The sequence below is a fragment of the Capra hircus genome, chromosome 4 (assembly GCF_001704415.2).
Source record: "Capra hircus breed San Clemente chromosome 4, ASM170441v1, whole genome shotgun sequence".
NCBI classification, from domain to species: Eukaryota; Metazoa; Chordata; class Mammalia; order Artiodactyla; family Bovidae; genus Capra; species Capra hircus.
The window spans coordinates 105,227,549-105,254,863 of record NC_030811.1 but is presented as its reverse complement, the minus strand read 5'-3'; the positions used below and the strand labels follow the sequence as shown (position 1 = coordinate 105,254,863).

Below are 27,315 nucleotides of genomic sequence, written 5' to 3'. Positions count from 1 at the left end.
CAATATCTCTGAAGTAATACAGTCAGGCAGTCCAACCCTTATAAAGATGTTTACTGGAGTATAGTTGATTTACAGTGTTGCATTAGTTTCAGGTGTACAGCAGAGTGAATCAACTGCACATGTACGCAAGTCCATTCTTTCTAAAATTCTTTTCCCACGTAGGCCATTACAGAGTATTGAGTAGAGAGTTCCCTGTGCTATATGCAGGTTCTTAGTAGTTACCTGTTTTATGTATAGCAGTGTGTACATGTCAATCCCAGTCTCCCAGTTTATCCCTCCCCTCCCCCAGGTGTTTCACTCTTTAATCACAAAATTGTGTTCTTCCATTTGTTCTTTGACATCAACAAAGCCACTGGTCACCAAATCCCTTTACTTCCCAATTATCGCCGCATTTTCAGCTGAGTTATGTTCCTCCAAAATTCGTATGTTGAAGCCCTAATCTCCAGTATCTTAGAATGTAACTGTGTTTGGAGACAGGGCCTTTAAACAGATACATTAAGGTAAAGTAAGGTCATCTGGGTGGACTCTAGCCCCACGTGACTGGTGACCTTATAAGCAGAGGGGCCTGGGATGCAGATTTGTGTGTGCCTAGAGGGAAGACCAGGAGAAGGTGATGGCACCCCGCTCCGGTACTCTTGCCTGGAAAATCCCACGGATGGAGGAGCCTGGTAGGCTGCAGTCCATGGGGTTGCTAAGAGTGGACACAACTGAGCGACTTCACTTTCACTTTTCACTTTCACGCGTTGAAGAAGGAAATGGCAACCCACTCCAGTGTTCTTGCCTGGAGAATCCCAGGGACTGGGGAGCCTGGTGGGCTGCCGTCTATGGGGTCACACAGAGTTGGACACGACTGAAGCGACTTAGCAGCAGCAGCAGCAGAGGGAAGACCAGATGAGGACGCGGGGAGAAGGCGGCCGGCTGCAAGCCAAAGAGACAGACCTCAGAAGAAAACAAATCTGCTGACACTTTGATCACGGACTTCTAGCTTCCAGAACTGTGAGAAAATACTCTTTCTGCTGTTTGCACCACCCAGACCGTGGTATTGTTATGGCAGCACTAGCAGACAAATCTGGCTACCTTCCATATCTGCCTCTATCTGGCTTGTATTCCCTGAGCCATCCACCACTCTCTGTCCATGCCCCCACTCCACTGTCCTTCCAGTCACTGGTCTAGCCAAGTCGAAACCCTGAATGAGCTTAACAGTCTGTCTCCTCCCTGCCTGCACCTAGCCACCTTAATGTGGCTGGAGAAGGACCACAACACCATGCTAAGTGGGTGAAACTTTATAGTCGTGATCTCAAATCTCAACCTGGCCTACTATTAACCCTGCTGCTGTTGCTGCTGCTAAGTCGCTTCAGTCGTGTCCGACTCTGTGCGACCCCAGAGACGGCGGCCCACCAGGCTCCCCTGTCCCTGGGACTCTCCAGGCAAGAACACTGGAGTGGGTTGCTATTTCCTTCTCCAATGCATGAAAGTGAAAAGTGAAAGTGAAGTTGCTCAGTCGTGTCCAACTCTGTGACCCCATGGACTGCAGCCTACCAGGCTCCTCCGTCCGTGGGATTTTCCAGGCAAGAGTACTGGAGTGGGGTACTATTAACCCTAGTTGTGCCCTTTTCCATAGACATGCAAGCTTTCCACCTCTCCTCTCTTGACAAATTATTTTTGCATCCTTTTGCTCAGAGAAAAGGAGCCATCAGACAACCAGTTCACTCTGCTTCCTAGCACCAGCTCAACACCATGCTCTGGCTGCGCTAATCTTTTCCTCCCTCCCTCCTGTCATAATGGAACTTTCATCTTGGCTGGTCCTTTCACTTGTGCTAGATCGGATGCTCTCCCTCAGCCCCAGGAACTTCATTTCTTCAGTGATCTCGTCTCACATTTTAAAACCTCTCCCTCCTTGTAACTCCTTTCCAACATCATTTAAATATAGTTAAGTCCGTTCCATTAAAAACAAAGTTTTAGTCGCTCAATCGTGTCTGGACCCCATGGACTGTAGCCCTAGTAGGCTCCTCTATCCATGGATTTCCCAGACAAGAATACTAGAGTAGGTTGCCATGTGCTTCTCCAGGGGATCTTCCTGACCCAGGGATCAAACTGAGGTCTTCTGCATTGCAGGCAGGTTCTTTACCATCTGAGTAAATGTTAATAACAAAGTAAATATAAAAACCAGCCTTCATCTCATGAAGAGGGATTCGTTGCAAAAATTCTTCATCCTTATCAGCCTGCTTTACAGCAAGACTTAGTCCCTCCTCCCACTAAGTGGTACGTGTCTCTCCCTATACCTTGAATCTTTTCTGACTTTGTCACTCACTTTGGGCAGTAGGATGTGGCAGAATGGTGTGCCAACTCATAACTCGACCTCAAGAAATCTCGCACACTTTTGCTGTCTCTTAGAACCCTGCTACACTAAGTGAGCTAGCATGCTGGATGATGAGAGAACCGTGGCCCAGTCACCTCCATCACCCCGGGCTAGAAAAAAACAAATTTTAAAACCGTAAGCCCATCCTAGATAAGCCAGCTCCCAGATCAGCAGAAGCATGCAACTCACCCTTAGACACAGGAGTGATAAATAAGTGCATCTTTTTATTATTGGAGTATAGTGGATTTACAGTGTTATGTTAGTTTCTGGTGTACAGCAAAGGGATTCAGTTTATATATATATATATATATGTGGTTGTTGTTCAGTCGCTAAGTCATGTCCCATTCTTTGTGACCCCATGAACTGCAGCACAGCAGGCTGCAGGCTGCCCAGCTTCCCTGTCCATCACTATCTCCCTGAATTTCCTCAAACTCATATCCGTTGAGTCTTGGGTCAGTGATGCCATCCAACCATTTCATCCTCTGTTGCCCCCTTCTCCTCCTGCCCTCAATTTTTCCCAGCATCAGAGTCTTTTCCAAGGAGTCAGCTCTTTGTATCAGGTGGCCCAAGTATTGGAGCTTCAGTGCTTCCAATGAATATTCAGGTTGATTTCCTTTAGGATTGACTGGTTTGATCTCCTTGCTGTCCAAGGGACTTGCAAGAGTCTTCTCCAGCACCACGGTTCGAAAGTGTCACTTCTTTGGCACTCAGCCTTCTTTATGGTACATCTTTCACATCCAGACATGACTACTGGAAAAACCATAGCTTTGACCAGATGGACTTTTGTTGGCAAAGTGATGTCTCTGCTCTTTAAAACACTGTCTAGGTTTGACATAGCTATTCTTCCAAGGAGCAAGTGTCTTTTCATTTCGTGGCTGCAGTCACTGTCCACGTTGATTTTTGGAGCCCAAAATATTATATGTGTGTGTGTGTATACATATATATATATATATATACACACATATTATCTTTTATAGTCTCTCCCATTATGGTTTATTACAGAATATTGAATATAATTCCCTGTGCTATATAGTAGGATTTTGTTGTTTATTTATCTTATATATAGTACTTAGTATCTGCTAATCCCAAACTCCTAATTTGTCATCCCCCACCTTTTCCCCTTTGGTAACCGTAAGTTTGTTTTCTATGCCTGTGAGTCTGGTTCTGTTTTGAAAATAAGTTTGTGTCATACTTTAGATTCCACATATGAGTGATATTGTGTGGTATTTGTTTTTCTCTTTTTGACTTACTTCAGTTCGTATGGTAATTTCTAGGACCATCTCTTTTGCTGCAGATGTCATTGTTTCGTTTCTTTTAGTGACTGAGTAATATTTCGTTGCATATGTATACCACATATTCTTTATTCTTCTGTCGATGGACATTTAGGCTGCTTCCATGTCTTGGCTGTTTTAAATAGTGCGGGTGTGAGTGCTGGGGTGCATGCACTTTTCAAATTAGATTTTTTGTCTTTTGGATATATGCCCAGGAATGGGATTGTTAGATCATCTGGCAACTCTATTTTTAGCTTTTTACTGCTGCTGCTGCTCAGTCGCTTCAGTCATGTCCGACTCTGTGCGACCCCATAGACGGCTGCCCACCAGGCTCCCCCGTCCCTGCGATTCTCCAGGCAAGAACACTGGAGTGGGTTGCCGTGTCCTTCTCCAGTACATGAAAGTGAAAAGTGAAAGTGAAGTCGCTTAGTCGTGTCTGACTCCTCACGACCCCATGGACTGCAGCCCACCAGGCTCCTCCGTCCATGGGATTCTCCAGATAAGAGTACTGGAGTGGGGTGCCATCACCTTCTCTGTTAGCTTTTTAAGGACACTCCAAACTGTTTTCCATAATGGCTGCACTAATTTACTTTCCTATTAATGGCGTAGGAGAGTTCCCTTTTCTCCACACCCTCTCAGCATTTGTTATTTATAGACTTTTTAATGATGGCCATTGTGACTGGTATGACGTGATACCTCATTGATTTTCTTTAACAGACTGGTTCCAAATAGGAAAAGGAGTACATCAAGGCTGTATGTTGTCACCCTGCTTATTTAACTTCTATGCAGAGTACATCATGAGAAACACTGGACTGGAAGAAACACAAGCTGGAATCAAGATTGCAGGGAGAAAGATCAATAACCTCAGATATGCAGATGACACCACCCTTATGGCAGAAAGTGGAGAGGAACTAAAAAGCCTCTTGATGAAAGTGAAAGAGGAGAGTGAAAAAGTTGGCTTAAAGCTCAACATTCAGAAAACGAAGATCATGGCATCTGGTCCCATCACTTCATGGGAAATAGATGGGGAAACAGTAGAAACAGTGTCAGACTTTTTTTGGGGGGGGCTCCAAAATCACTGCAGATGGTGATTGCAGCCATGAAATTAAAAGACGCTTACTCCTTGGAAGAAAAGTTATGACCAACCAGATAGCATATTCAAAAGCAGAGACATTACTTTGCCGACTAAGGTCCATCTAGTCAAGGCTATGGTTTTTCCTGTGGTCATGTATGGATGTGAGAGTTGGACTGTGAAGAAGGCTGAGCACCGAAGCATTGATGCTTTTGAACTGTGGTGTTGGAGAAGACTCTTGAGAGTCCCTTGGACTGCAAGGAGATCCAACCAGTCCATTCTGAAGGAGATCAGCCCTGGGATTTCTTTGGAAGGAAAGATGCTAAAGCTGAAGCTCCAGTACTTTGGCCACCTTATGCGAAGAGTTGACTCATTGGAAAAGACTCTGATGCTGGGAGGGATTGAGGGCAGGAGGAGAAGGGGACGACAGAGGATGAAATGGCTGGATGGCATCATGGACTTGATGGACGCGAGTCTGTGTGAACTCCGGGAGATGGTGATAGACAGGGAGCCCTGGCGTGCTGCGATTCATGGGGTCGCAAAGAGTCGGATACGACTGAGCAACTGAACTGAACTGAATAATTAATGTTGAGCACCTTTTCATGTACCTATTGGCCATGTGTATGTCTTCTTTGAAGAAATGTCTATTTAGGTTTCTGCTCATTTTTTGATTGCGTTGTTTCTTTTTGTTGTTGTTGTTGAGTTGTATGAGCTGTTTGTATCAATATAGTTTGAAAATTAAACCCTCGTTGGTCACATCATTTGGAAATATTTTCTCCCAGTCGGTTGTCTTTTCATTTTATTTATGGTTTCCTATGCTGTGCCAAAGCTTGTAAGTTTGGCTAAGTTCCATTTGTTTATTTTTGTTTTTATTTGTATTACCTTGGGAGACTGACCTAAGAAAACATTGGTACAGTTTGTGTGAGAGAATACTTTGCTTAAGTTCTCTTCTAGGAGTTTTATGGTGTCATGTCTTCCATTTAAGTCTTTAAGCCATTTTGAGTATGTGGTGTGAGAGTGTGTTCTAATTTTGTTGATTTACATGCAGATATCCAGCTTTCCCAACACCGCTTGCTAAAAGAGACTTTTTCTCCATTGCATGTTCTTACCTCCTTTGTCAAAAACTAATTGACCTTAGGTGTGTGGGTTTATTTCTGGGATGTTTCTTATTTTAAGACACTGAGTTTTAGGGTTTTTTGTTAAACAGCAGTGACCAACTAATACACCCCATATTCCTTTCAGCTATTGTCTAGCTTTTCTTCTCAATTTCCACGGTATTGCTTGAAGGACCACACCATATTTCTTGTCTTCACATCCTTACTTCCCATTCTCTCCTTCAGGTGTCTCAGTCTTGCTCCAGTGCTAGATCTCCAAAACTATCCTGTTAAATTCATTGGATTTACTTTGGTGTAAATCTTGCCAAACTTCTCAGTGGCGTTTATCACCATTGACTGTCCTGCTTTGGCTTTTAAAAAATATTACTTAATCCCTGATGGCTCAGATGGTAAAGCATCTGCCTACAACGCGGGAGACCCGGGTTCAATCCCTGGGTTGGGAAGATCTCCTGGAGAAGGAAATGGCAACCCACTCCAGTACTCTTGCCTGGAGAATCCCATGAATGGAGGAGCCTGTTAGGCTACAGTCCACGGGGTCGCAAAGAATCGGACACGACTGAGCGACTTCACTTCAGTTAGTTTTTGGCTGTGGTGGTTACTGCACATGGGCTTTCTCTCGTTGCAGCGAGCGGGGACTGCTCTCTAGTTGGGGTGTCTGGGCTTCTCATTGCAGTGGCTCCTCTTGTTGCTAAGCACAGGCTCGAGGCACGCAAGCTTTACCATTTGCAGTGCATGGACTGATTCAGCAGATGCGGCTGTCAGGCTCTGGAGCACAGGCTCAGTGGTTGGGGCCCACAGGCTTAGTGGCCTTGGAGCATGTGGGATCCTTCCAGACCAGGGATCAAGCTGGCAGTCCTTGTATGGCAAGGCAGCTTCCTCATCATTGGGCACCTAGGGAATCCCCCGCCTTTTGGGTTTTTGGGCTTAGATGCCAGAGTTCTCTCCCTGTGTAGATCCTGGGCAGCCTTCTTTTAATTTCCAACCCTCTTACGTTGCTATTACTTGGGAAACACGTCCTAGAGCTCTACTCTTCCCAGCTGAAAATCCTTCCTGGGGAATTTCACGCACTTGTTTTCTTTCAGAAAACTACTATTTCTCTTATCATTTGATTTCTGTTAAAAAAGGAAAAAGGTACATTATTTAATTACCACATGAGAATTACTGTGCTATTTTGTTGACCAAATTTAGCCATTCTATAGGTGGTTAAGAAGCAGCGCATATGATATAAGAAGACATTAGAAAAATAAAATTTTCTTGGTTTGTTGAAGTTAGGTACATTTTTAACCTTGTAGATTGTTTGTATTATATGTATATTCACAGATGTTTTCTTTTAGCACATTGAAAGTGTGACAAAGTCTCCTGATCTACATTGTTTTTATTGAGAAGTTAGTCGTTAATCATATTGTTGTTCCCTTGTGTGTAATGTCACATTTTTCTTTGTTGCTTTCAAGATTTTCCTTTCATTTTTGGCTTTTAGTTATTTGACTGTATTGTGGCTGGGTGGGTTTTGTTCTTTTCTTTCCGGTATTCATCCTGCTTGGAATCCATTAGCTTCTTGCATCTGTGAGTTAATTTTTTTCACTTGAGATTACCACTACATCTTCAAATATAGAATATTTTCATCACCCTTAAAACTGTTTCATTCCTTTTGCAGTCATTATCCCCTTCCCATTAAACACCCCACAGCATGTAGTTCAGAGCTTTAAATTTTGTCCCTTTCATCCTCAGAAGCTACCAAAGCTAAAGACACTCTGAAATCCTAAGTGTTGCATGACAAAACCAGCTCCAGTATTGCACTAACATCTCTAATTTCCCATTTCCCCTTTGATTTTAGCTCTGCGATCCCGTGAACTATAGTCCTCCGGGTTTCTCCGCCCGTGAAATTCTCCAGGCAAGAATACTGGAGTGGGTTGCCATTTCCTTCTCCAGATTTTAGCTTCGTTATTCCTCAATATCTCATTGGCAGTTTGGTGCTTTTAAGAAATTTATTCTACTTTTTTCAACAAGTTCATTGTTTCCAGCAGGGAGGTTTGTCCAGCTAATGTAGTCTTGCCTATTAGTAGGAAAAGAAGTCTCTAATTTTAAATAGTTTTAATTTTTTTAAATAAAAGTATATATTTACTAAAGAACTCTTCCAAAAAGGTATATGTTCTTTCTAAAATGATGAGAATCAAAAAATCCTCCCTCTTAAAAGCTGTACAATGTTTTAATTAGAAAAAAAGCAAGATTTTCCATTGTGGAAGAGGAAACTAATGAAAGCTTACAGAAAGTAACCAGAAACCTACTCAAGGCTTTTAACATGTTCGTAACTATTTTATATTTGATGTTTCAGGAAATCAAATGACACTATCCAATATGCTATAGTAAGGCTTTTCTCAAAACAAAATAATAGAAAGTTAATTCCTTTCAGAAGCTCATTTTATAAAGCAAATGACTTGAGAAAGGACAGGATTTGTACTGGGAAAAGAGGTTTAAGAGAGATACTCATTAATTTGAAACTAACAGTTCTAGGAAAGTATAGATGGCAAATATATCATGGGAAAGCTTTCCACTTCTTTGTGCCAAAATTCCACTAAAAATTACTTGCCAGAGGCTTTTGACAATGGAAACATAAATATTATCTATAGTGTTAAGTTTAAAAGCATCATTATTTTAAGATATTTTAAACTGTTTGTCTTTCTCAAACAAACCAGATAAATCAGTTGCAAATATTTTTAGCAGAGCTGAATTAGGAAACTTGTTTCCTGGTTTTGGCTTCTATTCCAGGTTGCTTCTGCCACAGTGATGGATGTTTATTTCAGTGAATTGTAATGTCTGCACTAACAAAAAAGAATGTACGTGGGCTTTTGATTAGCTTTTGGCCACGCTGGCCTGTGAAAGGAAGTGACCAGTTTCGTTCTTGTCCCTGGGGCATGAGCCTTGGCTCTCGTCTCCACTGCAGCAACACAAGTCCCGCTATCAGTAAGCTAATTATTTCTTTCCTAGGTGGGTAGAGCTGAAAACGGCAGGCATCTAAATTCCCAAAACACAGCTCTTTTTTTCTACTAATGTCTACTCTATGAGAAAGAGTTGTTTTTTTTGTGGTTTTGGGGAGGCTATATCTCTGAAAATATTCTAATTTAATGTTCTTATGTTTTTAGTCTTTAAGTGGCTCCAGGAAAGGTGGTACTGTAACCTCCGATGTAAGCAGTCCCTCTCTCTTCCTGCCACTTCCTCTTTACACTGGCATTTCTGTGACTTCTCCAGCCCACACTAATGTAGGAGACAAGTCCATGAACCAGGTTACAGTTAGTTATCATGTTTCTTGAACTGTAGTTTCTTGAACCCTATGAACTGCAGTTTGTAGCCTGCCAGGTTCCTCTGTCCATGGAATTCCCCAGGCAAGAGTACTGTAGTGGCTTGCCATTCCCTTCTCCAGGGGATCTTCCTGACCCAGGAATCGAACCCAGGTCTCCTGCATTGCAGGCAGATTCTTTACTGTCTGAGCCACCACTGACGTGGAATAAACTGCATCTATTTGAAGTCTGCAGTTTGTTAAGTTTTGAAATACGTATATACCCATTTATTTTCTGTGTTCTATTGTATTAGTTTCTGCTCTGCTCATTATTATTTTCTCTACTTGCTTTAGGTTTAATTTGTTCTTCCTTTCTAATTTCTTCTTTTTTTCTAATTGGAGGAAAATTGCTTTACTATGTTGTGTGGGTTTCTGCGGTACAACAACATGAATCAGCCATAAGTATACATATATCCCCTTCCTCCTGAGCCTCCCTCCCAGCCCAGGCCCCATCCCACCCCTCTGCTTAAGTCATTGATTTGGGACTTCTCTGGTAGTCATCGCTGCCGTTCGGTTGCCCAGTCACGTCCGACTCTTTGTGACCCCATGGACTGCAGCACACCAGGCCACCATCTCCCGAGGTTTGTGCAAGTTCATGTCCATTGCATCGGTGATGGTGAGAGTCATTTCCTAGGCAGGTTGATAAGAAGTCTAGGGGTCCCCAAGGAGAGAGGGGTCTGGAATTCTCAAGGAGGAGGAAAGGACAAACTTTTTTCTCTGCATTCCTTAGGATTATATAACAACAATGTATTCTGCCTGAGGACAGTCTCTGGATTAAACCTTCTGGCTAATTCTGTTATCTTAAAATGTAAATTATGGGAGTAGGTCTGGTGAGGTCTTGTCCAGTCCTTGGATTCATTGGAGAGTATATAACTTCATTGCTAATACTAATAAGCCAGTACTCTTTCTGCCCCCTTCTGATGCCTATGTCAGAAGCTTTCTCTATCTCCTTTATACTTTAATAAAATTTTATTACACAAAAGCTCTGAGCGATCAAGCCTCATCTCTGGCCCTGGATTGAATTCTTCTCCTCGGGGGGCCAAGAATCCCGGCGTTGTGATTCAACAACAACCTTTCAGTGGCATCCAGCCACTTCATCCTCTGACACCCTCTTCTCATTCAGTGTTAAAAAATTTTCCCCTCATACTGCTTTAGTAGCATCCCACAAATTTTGATCCATTGTATACTTAATTTTCATTCAGGTCAGAATACTTTCTAATTTTCCTCTTTAGTTTCTTTATTGACCTGAGGATCTAGAAGTATTTTATAGAGTTTGAAAATAATTGAGGTTTTTCCAAATATAGTTTTGCTGTTGGCTTATGATTGAATTTCATTGTAAGGAGAACATAGTTTATATGAATTGAATTCTTTTACATTTATCAGCACTGATTTCATGGTCTAGGATCTGTACTTTACCCAACACTGGGTGAATCTGGAGGTTTTCCAGTTGGCTGGTGTGGCAGGTATTGCTTCTGGCCCAGTGTTAGCACGTGGGACTGTTACCTCTAATCCTCTCAGTTGGTTCAGTTCCTAGCTTTGGGCAATTTCCGCATGTACATTCACTCATCAGTATTCAGCTGAATACTCACGGGGAGCCCTCCACAGACCTCCCAAGTTCACATCCTATGAACTTCTTTCCAGCTCTCTGCCCTCATCCTCAGAATTCTAGCCCCCTTGGTCTTTCTAGGCTCTCAGCTCTTAGTCCTCATCCATCCCAGGGGATCTGCCAGGTTCTGGCGTGGTTCCCTGTCTCTGTACTGTGACCTGGAAATGCTGCCAAAACGGTAGACTGGGGCAGTTGCAGGACTCACCTCATCTTCTTCCCACCTATCAGGGATCACTGTCCTTGCCTGATGGGTTTACTTGTTTCACAAACTGTCATTGCCTAAATGTGGTCTGTTTTTCATTGTTTCCAGAATGAGAATAAATCTGGTCCATATTAGTCCATCTTAGTTGGAAGGAAAACTGTCCGTCTCTCTCTTTGCTCTTCTAAGAAGCTGCAACAGTAGGTATCTCCGAGCTTCTTCCCATGTGGAAAGAGCCCCGTCCGTCTTCCACAGCCTCTCTCTTCTCTCCCTTGTCAGCCAGGCTAGAGGCTACAGCCTCCCATAGACAGCTAAGGCAAGTCTGAGAGTAGGAATTTTTGTTTGTCAGCTTTTATAGTGGTAACACGCAATCCCAAATCTGAGCTGCTGGTATCCACATTTATTTCTTGCCTGCATGACTTGAAGGCTATCGTTGGCTCCTGCTCTGCTGGACTCAGCAAGCTTAGCTTTTTTTCAGCTAGGCTTTCCTGGACTCATTTCAGCTCTGTGTAGCTGCTCCTTCTGGCACCAGAGGTGAAGAAGGCATGCTAGTTTCTTGGCGAAGGTTCAGAGGGAGAGGCACAGGTCGAAGCACACAACCGCATTTAAAGCTTCTGCTCAGTCGTGGCATACCTGATGTGTGGGCCCGTTCCACTGGCCAAAGCAAATCAGTAACCAAGCCCAGAGTCAAATGTATGGGAAAGCACATCCTACCTACAGCAAGCATGATAAAGACAGAGAAGGAAAAACTAATTATAAACAATTATGATCTTCCATAGAATTGGTGACTTGCGCTTTCCTCCTGTATTTCTCTACTATGTGCTCTGCCGGCACAGAGGACCTTTCTCATAGTACTTAGCACATCATATATTTCACAGATTAATTTCAGTTCGACGTTTATATGACTCTTTTGTCTGTCCTCTACCAGAAAATAAGCTTCATAAATACAGAGATAGTGCCTGGCATATAGTAGTAGTAGCAGATAGTAACTGATATATGGATGAATGAGTGAGTGAGTGAGTCAGTGAATGAATCTGTCTCTCTGCTTATTTTCCCAAGGTACTAAGGAATGCGCTAGATGGCATTTGGTTAGAAACTATTTAGGATGCACTAGCCCAGGACCAGGGCTTCCCAGGTGGCCGCTAGTGGTAAAGAACCTGCCTGCCAGAGCAGGAGACATAAGAGACGCAGGTTCAATCCCTGGATTGGGAATATCCCCTGGAGAAGGAAATGGCAACCTACTCCAGTATTCTTGCTTGGAGAATCCCATGGACAGAGGAACCTGGCAGTCTGCAGTCCACGGGGTCACAAAGAGTCAGACACAACTGAAGTGGCTGAGCTGTTGAGCATGAGCTTAGGACCAAGAGATGCTACATGATTCAGTCATACTTGCCAGACGGCTCAGCCCTGGCACTCGACGAGGAGACTTGCTTTCCCTTGCTGCTCTTCTCTGTACGTATTCTTGTGGATGTGGGGAGCTAGGGTTTGGAGCAACACTCAAGCATTCCTGGATTCTTGGCATAATCCCAAATGAATAACCTCCATAACTGCACCCAGTTTGGTTTTTTTGTGTGTCATTTAATGTAATTCTTTATTGAAAGAATTTTCTCTGTGCCTATAATAGAGCATAGCAGTGCACACTAAAAGATGAAGAATTTAAATCATTAACTTTGTTTTATCTTTTAAAATATAATTATTTTTATATAGATCCCTTTAAGAAACAAAGTCATTAATATTAAAACAGAATAATTTCTGATTCTGTCTGAAGAAAAACTTCTTGGAGTTATTTTCAAATATAGAGATTCCTGGTACTTCTCTAAAATGTTTAATTAACTTATTGATTGATTGACTGGGAGATAGGTACAGTAACTATTCTTATTATTCTAATAGTCACAGGAGGGTAGAAATCTGTTATCGGCCTGCTTCTTTTACCCCATTATTGTAATATAATTACAATAAAACTTTAAATATGTGTTTACATCTCAGGAACAGGATACCCTAGAATGAGGGAAATATAATATAACTTATATCAACATTATTCCCTATTCTGTCACTTCATCTTAGTGAGCACTAAGATTTATAACCAGGTCTTTCTTTCTCAAGGGCCTTTTCTTCACCACCATGCATGTCTCTTTTTGCAGATAACCTCCCACTTTCTTTCTCTTTTTAAAAAAAATATAAATTTATTTAACTTAATTGCAGGCTAATTACTTTACAATATTGTATTGGTTTTGCCATACATCAACATGAATCCACCATGGCTACACCCAGTTTTAACACTTGGCTTACTGAGCGGCAGGCTGCCGGGAAGCAGAATATCAGGTGAGAAGATCAAAGCTGGGTGAGGCTTCTGGTGGCATTTAGAACTTGGCGTTGCATCCCTCTGAGCCACATGGGCTGGGTTAGCTTCCCACAGAGCTCTAGCACAGCCTTCGGATTATTTGTACCAGGTATTTGGGGTTAGGGCTGGATGGCCTCTCTCCCAGGTTATCCTGTCTTAAGCTTCATTCAAGAATGATCTCTGAAGATTCATGCTGTGTCCTTGGACACAGTAACCTCTGGGATCTGCATAGAGTATCTCTTGTCATAATAGTCTCAGGATTGGTATGGTACACTGTTGGCCATGGTAATCTCTGGAGACTCATAAAGCATGTTCTTGGGCTCCTCAAATCACCATTGACCACTTGTTTTCAAGTTAAGTTTGTCCAGTTTGGTGCAAACTTAGAGGTGGCTTCAGTGATATTAGTAATGATCCATTTCTTTAGCTGGGTGGTAGATACACAGGATTTTACATAATTATTTTATTATTAAAACCTACTTATATGTAACATATATGTTCCTCTGAATATATCAAATATCTCAAAGGATAAGGAAATGAAAAAATAAGAAAAAAATAACATTAAAACTAAAGTGAGATTCCATTTTCAGTCATCAGATGACCACAAAGATTAAGTAACTGCTAAGACTCAATAAGCCGAAGAATTGATGTTTTTGAACTGTGGTGTTGGAGAAGACTCTTGAGAGTCCCTTGGACTGCAAGGAGATCCAACCAGTCCATTCTGAAAGAGATCAGTCCTGGGTGTTCTTTGGAAGGAATGATGCTAAAGCTGAAACTCCAGTACTTTGACTACCTCATGGGAAAAGTTGACTCATTGGAAAAGACTCTGATGCTGGGAGGGTTTGGGGGCAGGAGGAAAAGGGGGCAACAGAGAATGAGATGGCTGGATGGCATCACTGACTCAATAGACGTGAGTTTGAGTAAACTCTGGGAGTTGGTGATGGACAGGGAGGCCTGGCTTGCTGCAATTCATGGGGTCACAAAGAATCGGACACGGCTGAGGGACTGAACTGAACTGAAGACTCAATAATGGTGAAAAAGAGAAAAAGCAGATAAACTCATAAGTGGGGGGAATATAAATTGTCACAATCTTTAAGGAAAGTCCTTTGATATACCTATCAAAAGGGCATCCTCTTTGTTCTTAAAATTTCACTTTATGAATATATTGTATTGATATACCTACACAAAGACTAATGTGTATGAGACTGTTCAGTGAAGCTTTAGTCATATTAACAAAGGACTGGCCACATTGAAAGGCCCAGCAAAGACAGACTGAATAAGTGAAATGAACTGCTGTGAAGCTCTTAAGTCTAACACTGCTTTTCACCTACTGACACAGAATGAACTCCATAATGCTGGGTGAAGATGTAAGGAAGAGAGAGGAGGAGGGAGGGAAGGGGGGAAAAAAAGGAAGAGAGAGCCCGAAGAGGGAAAATGCCAAAGGGAAGTGAAGGGTGCTGTCAAAAAGCAGTGACTGGTTGAGTAGAGCTGAATTGAAGATCAGGTATTAGGACCTGGAAGGAGGCAAAGGAGCAATTTAAGTAGGAGTGAGGACCTGCAGTACCGTGCTGAAAGGTTTGTTCTGTGTCTTGGAGAAGATGGACAGCCTGTGAAGCATTTTACAGAGGGGAGTGGTTGGGTCACGTTACTGTCACTCAGCAGCACTGGGGATAGAGAGCAGAGGTGAGGGATCAGATGGAGGTTTGGAAGCAATGACATACTCGGGCTGGAGAGATCAGCGAGAAAGACGGTGGACCAGATGCACTGAGCAACTGGATATGGGGAGTAAGGAAGAGGAGAGAATCTGGGATGTTCTTAGGGGTCAAACCAGGTCACCAGCTGAGTGGTTACGCCATTCAGAGAAATGGGACCCAGAGGGACTGCTGGTTTGTGGTGAAGGCAGAGGGTGGCACAGAGCAAATGTAATAGGCTTGGCCTTCAATGTTCACTATGGGAAAAGCTCAAGAAACTCTTAAGAATGTGAATAGGCACAATTTTAAACAATTTCACTGTATCGATATTTTTCTAACAACCGAGTATGTAATATACTTCAAAGAAAGTCTGCACAAATTCCAATATTTGTTTCTTGGAACACTAGAGATGAGACGATTACATAAGAACAAGGATTGTTGAGGTTTTGTTTTTGATTTTTTTTTTCCCATCAGGGACATGTTATGTTTTGTTTTGAAGAGTCGAAATCAAGCCTGAGCAGTGATTTATTCATAACAAAATCAATTTGAGAAAAATCCCAAACTGCAGAAACTGGCAAAACCACAGCACTCTTCATTAAGATGCAAGAGAGGGATAACAGCCAAGTGATGAATTTAAGGTAACACCAGCTAATATACAAAGGAGAAGATAACTGGAGAATTCCAGTAGTACTTAAAATAATTTCAAGAAACTGTGAGTGCAGAGTTAAAGGGCAAATTTGAAGGATAGTAAAAATAAAATTGTAAGCTTCGGTTAATTTCAGAGGAAACTAGGAAAGGAAGTCTCTGTTATGCTGTCTTTGCAGTCCACAAGCCCTGATTTATTATTTAGAATTCCTCCTGTGTCATTCTTGTTTTTCTTAGCTTCCCATGCCTTCTGTTGATGTGGTAGTTACCTTAGGTCTATTTCATTCCACAGGAACATAATACTGTTTAGAACCAGGGTTGTGTTACCATGTTTGCACCTCCCCCCTCCTCTAGGTGCCCAGAACACCCATTGCAGGCTGGAGGGCATGCTCCGAATTAAGAGGGTAGGATGCTAAAAGACCCATGGAAATAGGAGAAGCTCTAAAGCAGCTCAAAATGGATGAGGTCATACTGGCTATCCTGAAATAATAACACAGCATTCTGAAAGGCGCCACAAGGTCAGGTTAGGAGTTTGTTAGGATGAAAGCCACAGGGGATGTCCAGTTCACCTGGAGCAGTGGGAGTCAGTGTTACCTAAAGAATGGGCTGGCTGGGGAGGAGATCATTGTCCTGGCAGAAATGCTCACCCCAAGAATGCCCAGTCACCAGCAGTGTTTGTCTAAAGGGTGTACGCAATAGAGCAGACGCAGGATTAGAAGCCTCTTAGGATCCTTGGCAAGTTTAAGAGTCCATATTTTCTCAGCTTGGCTACAGCAGTACTTAAAATTTTCTAACTTTCAGAGTTTGATGTGACTTTTAATGAATTAGAATGATTTTTCACACTAATTTGTGAAAAATAATATGAAATAATGAATGCTCTTAGAAATCAAGTCAGTCCTATATATACATATAAATCAGAAATGCCATTCATATGTGTGAAATGTGATTTTGGGGGCTTATGTTTTAACACTCAGACACGTATTCAAAACATGTTTTAGTGGTGTCTCACTAAAAGACATTATAAGGAGGGGAAGCTTTTGGACACTTCAACAGCATTAATCCATCTTTGCTCTGCTGTTCATGAGAGAGATTGAATTATAGCTTAGAGAAAAAAGGCATAAATCATTGAACATCTAAAATTTCAAATCAAATGGTAGACTCTTTCCTGAGACTGGCATAATTCAGATGTCCACTCACTGGTTCTCAACCAGGGTAGCTCCTCAGAATCACCCATGGGTGCCCAACCTCATCCCAGACCTGCTTAGCATGCATTTCTCTGACAGTTAAGGAAGCTAAGTGTCGCTTCGGATGTGTATTGGCCGTCTTGTTTGATTTGCCAGCCCCTATCATTCTCCTACTTTTTCATTTTTATTCTTCTCTATTTATAGGATCTTTTGGTTTCTTAGCGACGTGAAACATGCAAACACACGTTCTCTCATTCTTTCGTGTGCTTAGAATGAACATTCAGACCAAAATCACCAACCTTTTACTTGTCGTTTTATAAATTTAGCATGCTCATTAGATACCTGATGAAATCAATTCTTACAGTCAGCGAAAGTGAGATTTCAACTAAATGAAAATGATAGAAATGATAGCCTAAGATATTTTAACATTTCAGTGGAGGTTTGTCATTGTTACAATTCTTGATTGTCATTGCTACTTGATAAAAATTTCTCAATGTCTTAATTTAAAGTGGAGACTTCTTTTGATACACATTTTGGTTTCAGCACTTTGTGTACATAGTATGTCTTTTTTTACTTGAAAATGGAGAAACAAAATGTCATATATCTCCCTCATCTCTATTGTCTTTTTAAAAATAAAAGTAAAATTGATTTATAATATTGTGTTAGTTTCAGGTGTATAGCAGTGATTCAGTTTTTTTTTCCAGATTATATCCCATTATAGTTTTTTACAGGATATTTGGGTATAATTCCCTGTGCTAAACATTAAATCCTCATTGTTTATCTATTTTATGTATTGTAATTTGTATCCGTTAGTCCCAGACTCCTAATCTGTCTGTCCCTCCTCCCTCTCCTCTTTGGTAACCATAAATTTGTTTTCTATCTTGGTGAGTCTATATATTGATTCACTTGTATTATTTTTTATATTCTACATATAAGTGACTTCACACAGTATTTGTCTTTCTCTGTCTTATTTCACTAAGCATAATATTCTCCAGGTGTATCCATGTTGCTGCAAATGGCAATATTTCATCCTTTTCATGGCTTAATAATATTCCTGTGTGTGTGTGTGTGTGTGTGTGTGTGTGTGTGTGTGTATCACATCTTCCTTATCCATTCATCTGTTCATGGGGACTTGGGTTATTTCCATATTAGCATTGTACTAGAATAAAATGAAAACATGAATCATCTTCTCTTTTCCACAGTTAATTCTCAGGTTGTTCAGTTCAGCCTCTTTGATTCTTTAACCAGACAACATTCCCTCTGACTTCTTCCTTCATTTTGCTAATCATGGTTGGGGGAGAGGGGAGGAATATTCTGAATCTCAAAGTGCATGAGAGAGTAGTAGTTTTTACTTGTTGACTTATGACTTTTCTCTTATTCTTTTAAACTGGTGTGATTTTCCCCAACTTCTTCTATTCCTCTCTTTCAAGGAGTTAATTATTTCTGTATGACTTTTATAAAGTGAGTTATAATATTTCTTAATGTATTGAGTTCTTCATATGTGCCAGGAACTGGGGACACAGAGATAAACAAGGCACATCTTTGCTCCTAAGCTCAGAGAACAGAGAAATGGTACAGATGCTGTGATCAACAGAATAATGGGCGTGGCCATATCTATTCTCTGATCCCCAGAACCTGCCATGCAAAAGGGCTTTGTCGATGTGATTAAGGTTAAGGACCTTGAGATGGGGAGATTAGTCTGGATTATCCAGGGGTGGGGGTGGTGCGTATCAGATTACACTAGTCCTTAAAAGCAGAGAGCCTTTCCCAGCTGTATTCAGAGCACCAGAGAGAGATGGTAGTATGAGAAGAAGCCAGTCAATTGTTACTGGCTTTGAAGACAGAGAAAGGGACCGCGCCCTGAAGGATGAGTGTAGGACTCTCTAGAAATTGGGAAAGGTACAATCCGTGGGGTCACAAAGAGTCAGACATGACTGAGCGACTAATACTTTCACAAGGAAAAAGATTCTTCCCTTGATGCTCCAGAAGAAACGCTGCCCCACTGACATCTTGATTTTAACCCAGTGGGACCTGTATCAGACTTCTGACCTCCAGAACTGAAACGACATTTGTGTTGCTTAAGCTGCCAAATTTGTGGTAAATTCGTTAAAGGAGCTGCTGCTGCTGCTAAGTTGCTTCAGTCGTGTCTGACTCTCTGTGACCCCATGGACTGCAGCCTACCAGGCTCCTCCCCCCATGGAATTTTCCAGGCAAGAGTACTGGAGTGGGGTGCCATCGCCTTCTCCATTAAAGCAGCGAAACAGAGCTAATGCGGGTGCTCTCCACTGGGTGTAAGGCAGCTCAGACTGTGCTCAGGGTTGACTGGAGCCATTGGCAGGTGCTGTAGGTCCTCAGAGTTGAGCGTGGCCCGAGTGAGAGCGATGAGGAAGTACCACCCAGGAGGAGGCCTGCAAGTTGTCCTCAGAGTATTAGGATGTGGCCAGTCACACGAAGGAAGAGGAAGACGTTTCAGACAAGGAGATGAACACCCAAGTTAATGCTCCAGCATGTTTGCATATCAATTTCTTATATAGGAAAAGTTGGAGGAGCTGGAAAAATAAACATAAGTAATTTCTGCTCTTGGCAAAATGGCAGGCTATATACTCTGAAGGGTCTTTCTACTTTCCAACAACCATATTGGTGACTAATATGAGCTTTTCAGTGCATTGCTGGGCCTCCAGGAGGTAAGAAAATACCCAAAGTCTTCCATCCCACAACAGTACCAAAAATGAACCAGTGGCCTCCTGTAGCTCAGACCCTCTCTCACACTGAGACAACTAAAAAAAGACAAAAACAGTCACCTGGAAGTGACCAGCGTGCTAACAGACTCATAAGGAATTACTAGGTGTGAAAATGGGAATCCAGAGAGATGTACCCAGAATCCAGAGCAGATTTTGTACCCGGTGAGTTTCCTGCCCAAGATAGGTGGCTGAGAGGCCAAACAGCATAAACAAGGGGAAGAGTGCTAGCTGTGAATGAAAAGATGGGTCAGTCTGCATTAAAACTGAGAACTTCTGTTCATCAAAAAAAAAAAAAAAGAGTAAAGTATAATAAAGGCAAGTCACAAAGATATTAGCAACACAAATAATGAGCAAAGAATTCAATTTCAGGATATATCAGGGGTTCCAGAAATTCAATAAGCAAAGACAGACAATCCAATGGAAATATCTCCCCCAATTATAAAGACATTTCACAGAAGCAACAGCACAGATGGTAAATAAATATGGTAAGCTGTTACCAGAGACAGGCAAATTATATCCAGTATTAGCAAAATGAGTAAGTCTGACAATATTGTGTTAAAAGGAATATCAAGCAATGGGAACACTTACACACAACTGGTGGAAAATTACAATGAACTGGTTTAAACAGTTTGGGAGAACATTTGGTATGACACACTGTATTTGAATATTTATATATCTTGAAAGTGTTAGTTTCTCAGTCATGTCTGACTCTTTGTGACCCCCAGGGACTGTAGCCCACTAGACTCCTCTGTCCATGGGATTCTCCAGGCAAGAATATTGAAGTGGGTAGCCATTCCCTTCCCAGCCTAGGGGTCGAACCTGGGTCTCCTGCATTGCAGGCAGATTCTTTACCGTCTGAGCCGCCAGGGAACCCAGTTCCCCTTTTGGGTATATAGCCTGGAGAAGCACTGGTACACAGGCACCCAGAGCCACATGTCAGAGCATTCATTGCAGTGCTGTTGGGATAGTGAAAAATATTAACTAGAAACAGTTTAACATAGACAAGGCAGTGGCTGAATATGTTGTGATGTAGTCATACCAATATTATAAAACTGTGATAGGGAATATGTGTGAATTATAATGTAACAACATACTAAATGACAAAGAATTACATATTATGAAACCAATTTTTTCTAGCTCAAGAAACCTAAAAAATTATTTACAAATATACTTAGATATGGTAATACAGGGTTAATTACATTATTGAATGAAAGTAGTGAGTTTCAGAAGATCAGAGTATGACACCATTTTTATAAAGCTCTAAAATAAGTGAGACTATGTATTATTTAGAGATACATAGATGTATGTGGTTTTACATGTAAAATTACATAAAAAGCCAATGATCAACTGAAATGGTAAGCACAAAATTCAGGATGCGATATTCCTGCAGAAAGCAGGTGGTTGGGTTGCTGAGGGGGCACACAGAAAGTCTGGACAGAATTGCTTACGTTTGGCTTATTCTTTGTGTGATGTGCTCACTGGTGTCTATCTTGGTGTCATGTTTTTTAATTTACAAGTGTATCGCGTATATTATTTCGTAGCATCATATGCTGCATAATGGAAACTGAAGCTACACAGCACCGGTTTTGCTCAAGTGACTGTGCTCCCAGCTCTTCTTCCTTGGGTGCTCTTCCGTGTACCCTCAAACTCGAATCAGGGCCACAGGCCTGAAGGAAGAGCAAAGTGTGTTGTGAGATAAGACGTGCAAATGCTGTTTGATTTCAGCTCAGAACTAGGGATCTTCCCAGATCAGGTGTTGTAAAATGAGGGAGCTGATCCTCCACTCCTCTGCTGGGTCATGTTTCAGTATGGAGGCTCATTTTTCAGCCTCTGCTCTGTCTTTAAAATGCCCTGCTCAAGTTCATGTGGGCTTCAAGCAGTCCTTGGCTGCCGAGTGCCTTCCCGTTCCACCCTGCTAAAATTGAAAGTTGCTTTTACACATTTTAAAGGAAGCGTAGAAAAAGTTCCTTTATCTTAATTACAATTGTTAAATATATAGCTTAAGCATACAACAAAGGCTTTTCTTCCAAATATGTTGGAGTGGGAAACAACAGTTGTTAATAAATTGAAGTCATTTTAATTCAGATTGATTTCTTAATCATATTCAGGGCAAATAAAGCAAACATCTAATTACCTTCTCCACCCCTGGGGTCACTCATCTTCCAGAACCACTCCATCTTGCTGGGTTTCCCCCAGACAGGGTATCTTTCTCACATTACCACCATCTCTGCACAAACATACTCTCATCCCTTCTAATGCCCAAACCCAAGTTCTTCCCCATTTTGCAGCAGGCAGGGGTTTGATGGATTCAGGGGACTGAGGCAGGTGCTAAGGAACGGGGGGAGCCAGCAGGAGTAGAGCCAGCAGGTCTGGGGTGGGAGTTTCGTGTGACATAAGACGTGCAAAGGAATTAATGGCAATCAGAACCACATTGCAGGTTTTGAAGTAGATAGAACATGTGTACTGAGGTTACATAGCCTGGGGTCAGGGTGACAGTTGAGTTCCTAAACTTCTGAGAGTCTCAGCCTCTTCATCTGTAAAAATAGTTACATCCTAGCATGGTTGTAGGATTTGACTATGTTTACAAACTGTCAATGCTCAGTATACACTCAAATGCAGTGTTTTATTTGCACTGGATGAATATTGAAATTACAGAGATTCTTTCTAGGCTTGTTGATAGAGACGTAGCTTTGACTCAGTGTGGGGTGATTTACTTGTTCATCCTTGAATGCAGATTTCTTCACACTCCTTTTCACTGTTGAATCTATTTCCCGAGCCTTTACAGCCACTGAACCAAAAGCGAGCGCAGGAATTGACCTGTTTGTCATAATACCATCGAACCACATATTCACTACAGTTCCCTGGTTGTAGGGGTTCCAGACATCTAGGATCTAGAGTGAGAAAAAAATAGCCAGTTATTATAGGTTTTTCTTTCATTGAAAAGTAAAAGCTTTATGAAGCTTATTCTCTATGCACACTAACACACCAACTAAGAAAGTGTGATTCTAAGTTAAGAAAGCATTCCCAAATACCCAAAATATTTCCTCTACAGCCTGAAATTTCACCATTAAATAAACATTCCCTTGAAAACATTGAAGTTTTTGGTCTTCATGAAATCCCATTAAATGCTTATTTCCCTGAAAGCATAATACTGTGAGCCTTCTTTAGCTTATACTCTTGTGCGTAACTTTGAAATTATTTATTAGTTTTGATAGTTTTTGTGTGGAGATTTTAGGGTTCTCTGTGCAGAGTATCGTGTCATCTGCCAAGAGTGATAGTTTTATTTCTTCCCTTCCAATTGGATATGCTTTATTTCTTTTTCTTGCCTGACTGCTGAGACTGGGACTTCCTGTAGTATGTTAAATATGTTAATAGAAGCTATGAGAGTAGGCATCCTAGTTTGTTCCTGAATTTAGTGGAAAGGCTCTCAGATGTTCACCACTGAGTATGCGAGTTTGCATCAATGGCCATTTTCTCCTTTTTTTCCCCAGTTGTGTTTGTAGTTCTTCTCTGATCATTTCATCTTATTTTTGCTTCTCTCATTGTGGTTTGATGACTTTCTTTTGTAGTATGCCTGGATTCCTTTATCTCAACATTTCTTTAAGGTAGATTTCAGTTCAGTTCAGTTCAGTTCAGTCACTCAGTTGTGTCCGACTCTCTGCGACCCCATGAACTGTAGCACACCAGCCCTCCCTGTCTATCACCAACTCCCGGAGTTTACCCAAACTCATGTGCATTGAGTCAGTGATGCCATCCAGCCATCGCATCCTCTGTCGTCCCCTTCTCCTCCTGCACCCAATCCCTCCCAGCAACAGGGTCTTTTCCAATGAGTCAACTCTTCCCATGAGGTGGCCAAAGTATTGGAGTTTCAGCCTCAGCATCAGTCCTTCCAATGAACACCCAGGACTGATCTCCTTTAGGATGGACGGGTTGGATCTCCTTGTAGTCCAAGGGACTCTCAAGAGTCTTCTCCAACACCACAGTTCAAAACCATCAATTCTTCAGCACTCAGCCTTCTTCACAGTCCAACTCTCACATCCATACGTGACCACTGGAAAAATCATAGCCCTGACTAGATGGATCTTTGTTGGCAAAGTAATATCTCTGCTTTTTAATATGCTATCTAGCATAACTTTCCTTCCAAGGAGTAAGCATCTTTTAATTTCATGGCTGCAGTCACCATCTGCAGTGATTCTGGAGCCCCAAAAGATAAAGTCTGACACTGTTTCCACTGTTTCCCCATCTATTTCCCATGAAGTGATGGGACCAGATGCCATGATCTTCATTTTCTGAATGTTGAGCTTTAAACCAACTTTTTCACTCTCCTCTTTCACTTTCAGTATTGCTTAATTCTTTTAGTTTTTGCTTGTCTGAGAAATTCTGTATCTCTCCTTCTATTCTAAGTGATAATATTGCTGCGTAGAGTATCCTAGGTTGTGGGTTTTCCCTTTCAGCCCTCTAAATACATCATACCACTCCCTCTGGCCTGCAAACTTTCTGCAGAGAAATCAGCTGATAGCCTTGTGGGGATTCCCTTGTATATGACTCTTTTTTTTTTTTTTCCTCTTGCTGCCTTTAGAGTTCTCTCCTTAACTTTTGCTAATTTAACTATAGTATGTCTTGCTGTGGGTCTGTTGGGTTCGCCTTGTTTGGGATCCCCTGTGCTTCCTGTACCTGGATCTGTTTCTTTCTTCAGATTTGTGACGTTTTCAGCAGTAATCTCAGCAAATGCATTTTTGATCCTCTTCTGTGTCTCTTTCCCTTCTGGAGTCCCTTTTGATGCAAATGTAGGTGTGTTTGATGTTACCCCCAGAGGTCTCACATGTTGCGTTTGTTTTTTGTTTTTGTCTATCTATTGTTCTGATTGGAATTTCCATTATTCTATCTTCCAGATCACTTACGTGTTCTTCTGTGCCATTTATTCTGCTCTTCATTCCTTCTAGAGAACTATTTATCTCAGATATTGAATTATCTGTTTTACTGTGTCTTCTTTATGTTTTCTAGTTCCTTATTAAAATGACTTGTATTCAGATCATTTCTCTGCCCTAATTAGCATTTTTATTACAATGATTTGCATTCTTTATGTCATAAGTTGCTTATTTATGTTTCATTGTTGTTGTTGGTTTTTACCAGGGGTTTGCATTTTTGTTCTTTCAATGGAGAGTAGTTCCTCTGCCTTTTCATTTTACCTAACTTTCCCTGTCTCTGTCAATCTGGATGAGACTGTTACCTGTTCTGGCTTTGAAGAGGTTTTCCTATGTGGGACTGTCCCTGTGTGATCTCCATGTGCCCAGGGCCTTTTGTGGGAGAGCTGGGTTTGATGTGGATGCAGCCTCGTCTCTCCTCAGGGTGTGCTGGCAGCTGCCACTTTGGTAAGGGAGCCAGGCTGGAGATGGAGAAGCTGGAACTGGAGCTGGCTGTGAGTACTTCTCTGCTCAGTGGCTGTCACCGCCCTGTCAGGGGCAGGGCCTGCTCCCCAGTTGCTGGAGTAGAAGCCCTGAGGGTCAGGCTTGAGCTGACTCTTCGCCCTTTGAAGTGTGTGTTTTTCCTTCTCCCTACTCTGGGATTTTTGTTTCAAAGGAAGAGATTACTGAAGCAAGTGGGGCTCATGTACTCTGACCATTCAAGCGTCTGTAGTTTGGCTCAAAGGCATGCCACAATCTCGTCTTTGCTGCTGCTGTGGCCACCCGAGATCCAGTGCTCGGCTGTAGCATGGAGTGAGTGGGGCTGGAATGCTCCTCTTCTTGGGCTGGGGCATGCAGCAAGGTAGTCCTGGGAATTCCAGCAGCTGTGCTGCAGTCAGAATCTGGGCTGCTTCTGGGGGGCTGCTTGAATACACGCCAACAATGGCTGCTCTCTTTATATCACAATTTTCTTTTAAAAAGATCAGCTTTTACAGAACAATAAAAACATGACATTCTAATGTCAGTTGACAAGTTTTGGAAACACTTCCACTTCTCCAAAAAATATAAAAAATTAAGCTAAGTAGAGCTACAATAAGAAAGCCATTTGTTAAATCCCCTTTTTTATTTCATGGTTGTCCTTAGTCCCTTGGTTAGTATTTCTTACTGAGAAAGTAATGCCAAGGTGGGAAAATTCCCCAAAAAGGCCAAATAGATGCTTGCTGCTGTGCAATAGTTTACATGCCGTAAACTTCATTTCTCAATAGCAAAACAAGCCCTTTCTCTATCTGCCATAATCATTTCCCCAGATTTGAAGTATATCTCAGCTAATTTATTTTCTAAAACTAACCACTAACTTTGCCTCTTTGACCAAATGGAAATGAGCAGTGGATTCTATCTCCCTCCACTCTTAAAAAACAAGAACTAAATAATATCTGTTCCAAGCCAATCTAAGCTGCTTTGGGGCAAGAAAATTATCTCTCTTGCTTGTTCTTTAGAAACTACGTATGTAGTGATTAATTTTTATGGACATTAACACCATGGACAGTAAAATCAGAACCTAGATTCTAGCTTCTTTCTCTTTCTTCCACCCAGGGTTCAAAGCTTCAAATGTCTATAGTCGCAAAGTTTCCAGGTAAGGCACGAGGGGATGGTAGGAGCTGTGGTGAACATCAGACCAGCATCCTCTCTAAAGGCATTCACATTTTAACAATAACAAAAAACACTATAAGACCTTTAAAATTTTTGATCAAATTTGTTCCACAACCAGCCTGTTCTCCAATTTGAAAAGCTTCTTCTGTCCTCCCTGCTTAGAATCAGAACATGCTCCCTCTGCCTCTGGATGAGGTTTTAGAGACCATCCTTTCTTGCCTTATTATTATTATGGATACAGCAGCTGATGGGCAGAACTCTCTCACCTTTGTGCACAAAACTTTCTGGCTCTAAGTTCAAAGTGGAACTTGGAGCTCTGGTTTCCAGGCCCTTTGTCTGATCCTCAGGAGGCCTGAGCAGTGGCCCCGGGATGGTGGCAGCCTCAGGTGAAGGAGTGGTGGCCGGGCTGGCAGCCCAGGTCCTCTCTGAAGGCTCGTCCTCTCTGTCCTGGGCCCCGGAGACACGTACCTGCACAAAGAATCCAGAGTTTTGAACCTGGTGATATCAAGTCAAGAAAGCTAGTTTGCTCTGGGGAAGATTTAAAGTCCAGCACTGCTGCTTCTCTCATTTTTCAATGTTAGTTATTTCAATAAAAGCTCAGGAAGTGATGCCTCTCCTCTATGTCAGGCATCCCCAAATACCTGAGTTATGGATTTTCTGACCACCTCATGCAGGTGTAAGTGTGTGTACGCACACCTGCGCACACACACACACATGTCCCGCTGCTAGGCACAAATGCTTTTCTTCTGGGCCTTTCAGAGAGATCTACCTGCAGGGCACGAAGCATGTGAGTTTGAGAGGAGTTTCATCTTCATCCTTTTCTTAGTCAGTTGTATGAAGAGGGAAAATAAGCACTATTTCTTTAACGGTTTTTTTAGTGACCTTTTCCTCTCTGTTTTCTAACACTAGAGAACTTAACAATATATTCCAAAATCTCTACCACAAACTCAACCAACGTTGAGATTGGGAATTGGAGTGACAGAGGGCAATAATACAGCTAAAATAAAAACAAGAGCAATCAGTTCTCATCTCATCCTGTTATCTGGACCCCAGCAAATGCCAAATGCTGCAGGATGCTTAGCTTCCATGAAGTTCTGGGAAATGTATGCTAGCTAAAGAATGAAGGATTATAATTTCAAAAGCAAGTTTTCTGAACTAAGAGTTCTAAGTTTCATCTAAATTTATGATATGCAATGAAACAAGAAA

The 27,315-nt window shown here is 41.8% G+C and overlaps 1 protein-coding gene and 1 long non-coding RNA gene across 8 annotated transcripts in view; one reads left to right on the top strand and one right to left on the bottom strand.

Annotated features, from left to right (window-relative positions):
- LOC108635857 overlaps positions 1-27,315 on the top strand; it is a 177,142-nt gene that overhangs the window by 27,664 nt on the left and 122,163 nt on the right. For 2 of the 7 annotated variants that reach the window (XR_001917988.1, XR_001917989.1), the window contains exon 2: positions 15,460-15,623. The exons of the other annotated variants lie outside the window; for them this stretch is intronic. This is a non-coding gene — a long non-coding RNA (uncharacterized LOC108635857). The remainder of the gene's footprint in view (positions 1-15,459; positions 15,624-27,315) is intronic. 7 annotated transcript variants of the gene reach the window in all.
- COL28A1 (collagen type XXVIII alpha 1 chain) overlaps positions 21,672-27,315 on the bottom strand; it is a 184,047-nt gene continuing 178,403 nt past the window's right edge. Inside the window, exons 34-35 of the mRNA XM_005678961.3 lie at positions 26,376-26,577; positions 21,672-22,446 (exon numbers count right to left, since the gene is read on the bottom strand). Coding sequence (XP_005679018.1) covers positions 22,274-22,446; positions 26,376-26,577 — 375 coding nt within the window. The 3' untranslated portion in view covers positions 21,672-22,273. The remainder of the gene's footprint in view (positions 22,447-26,375; positions 26,578-27,315) is intronic.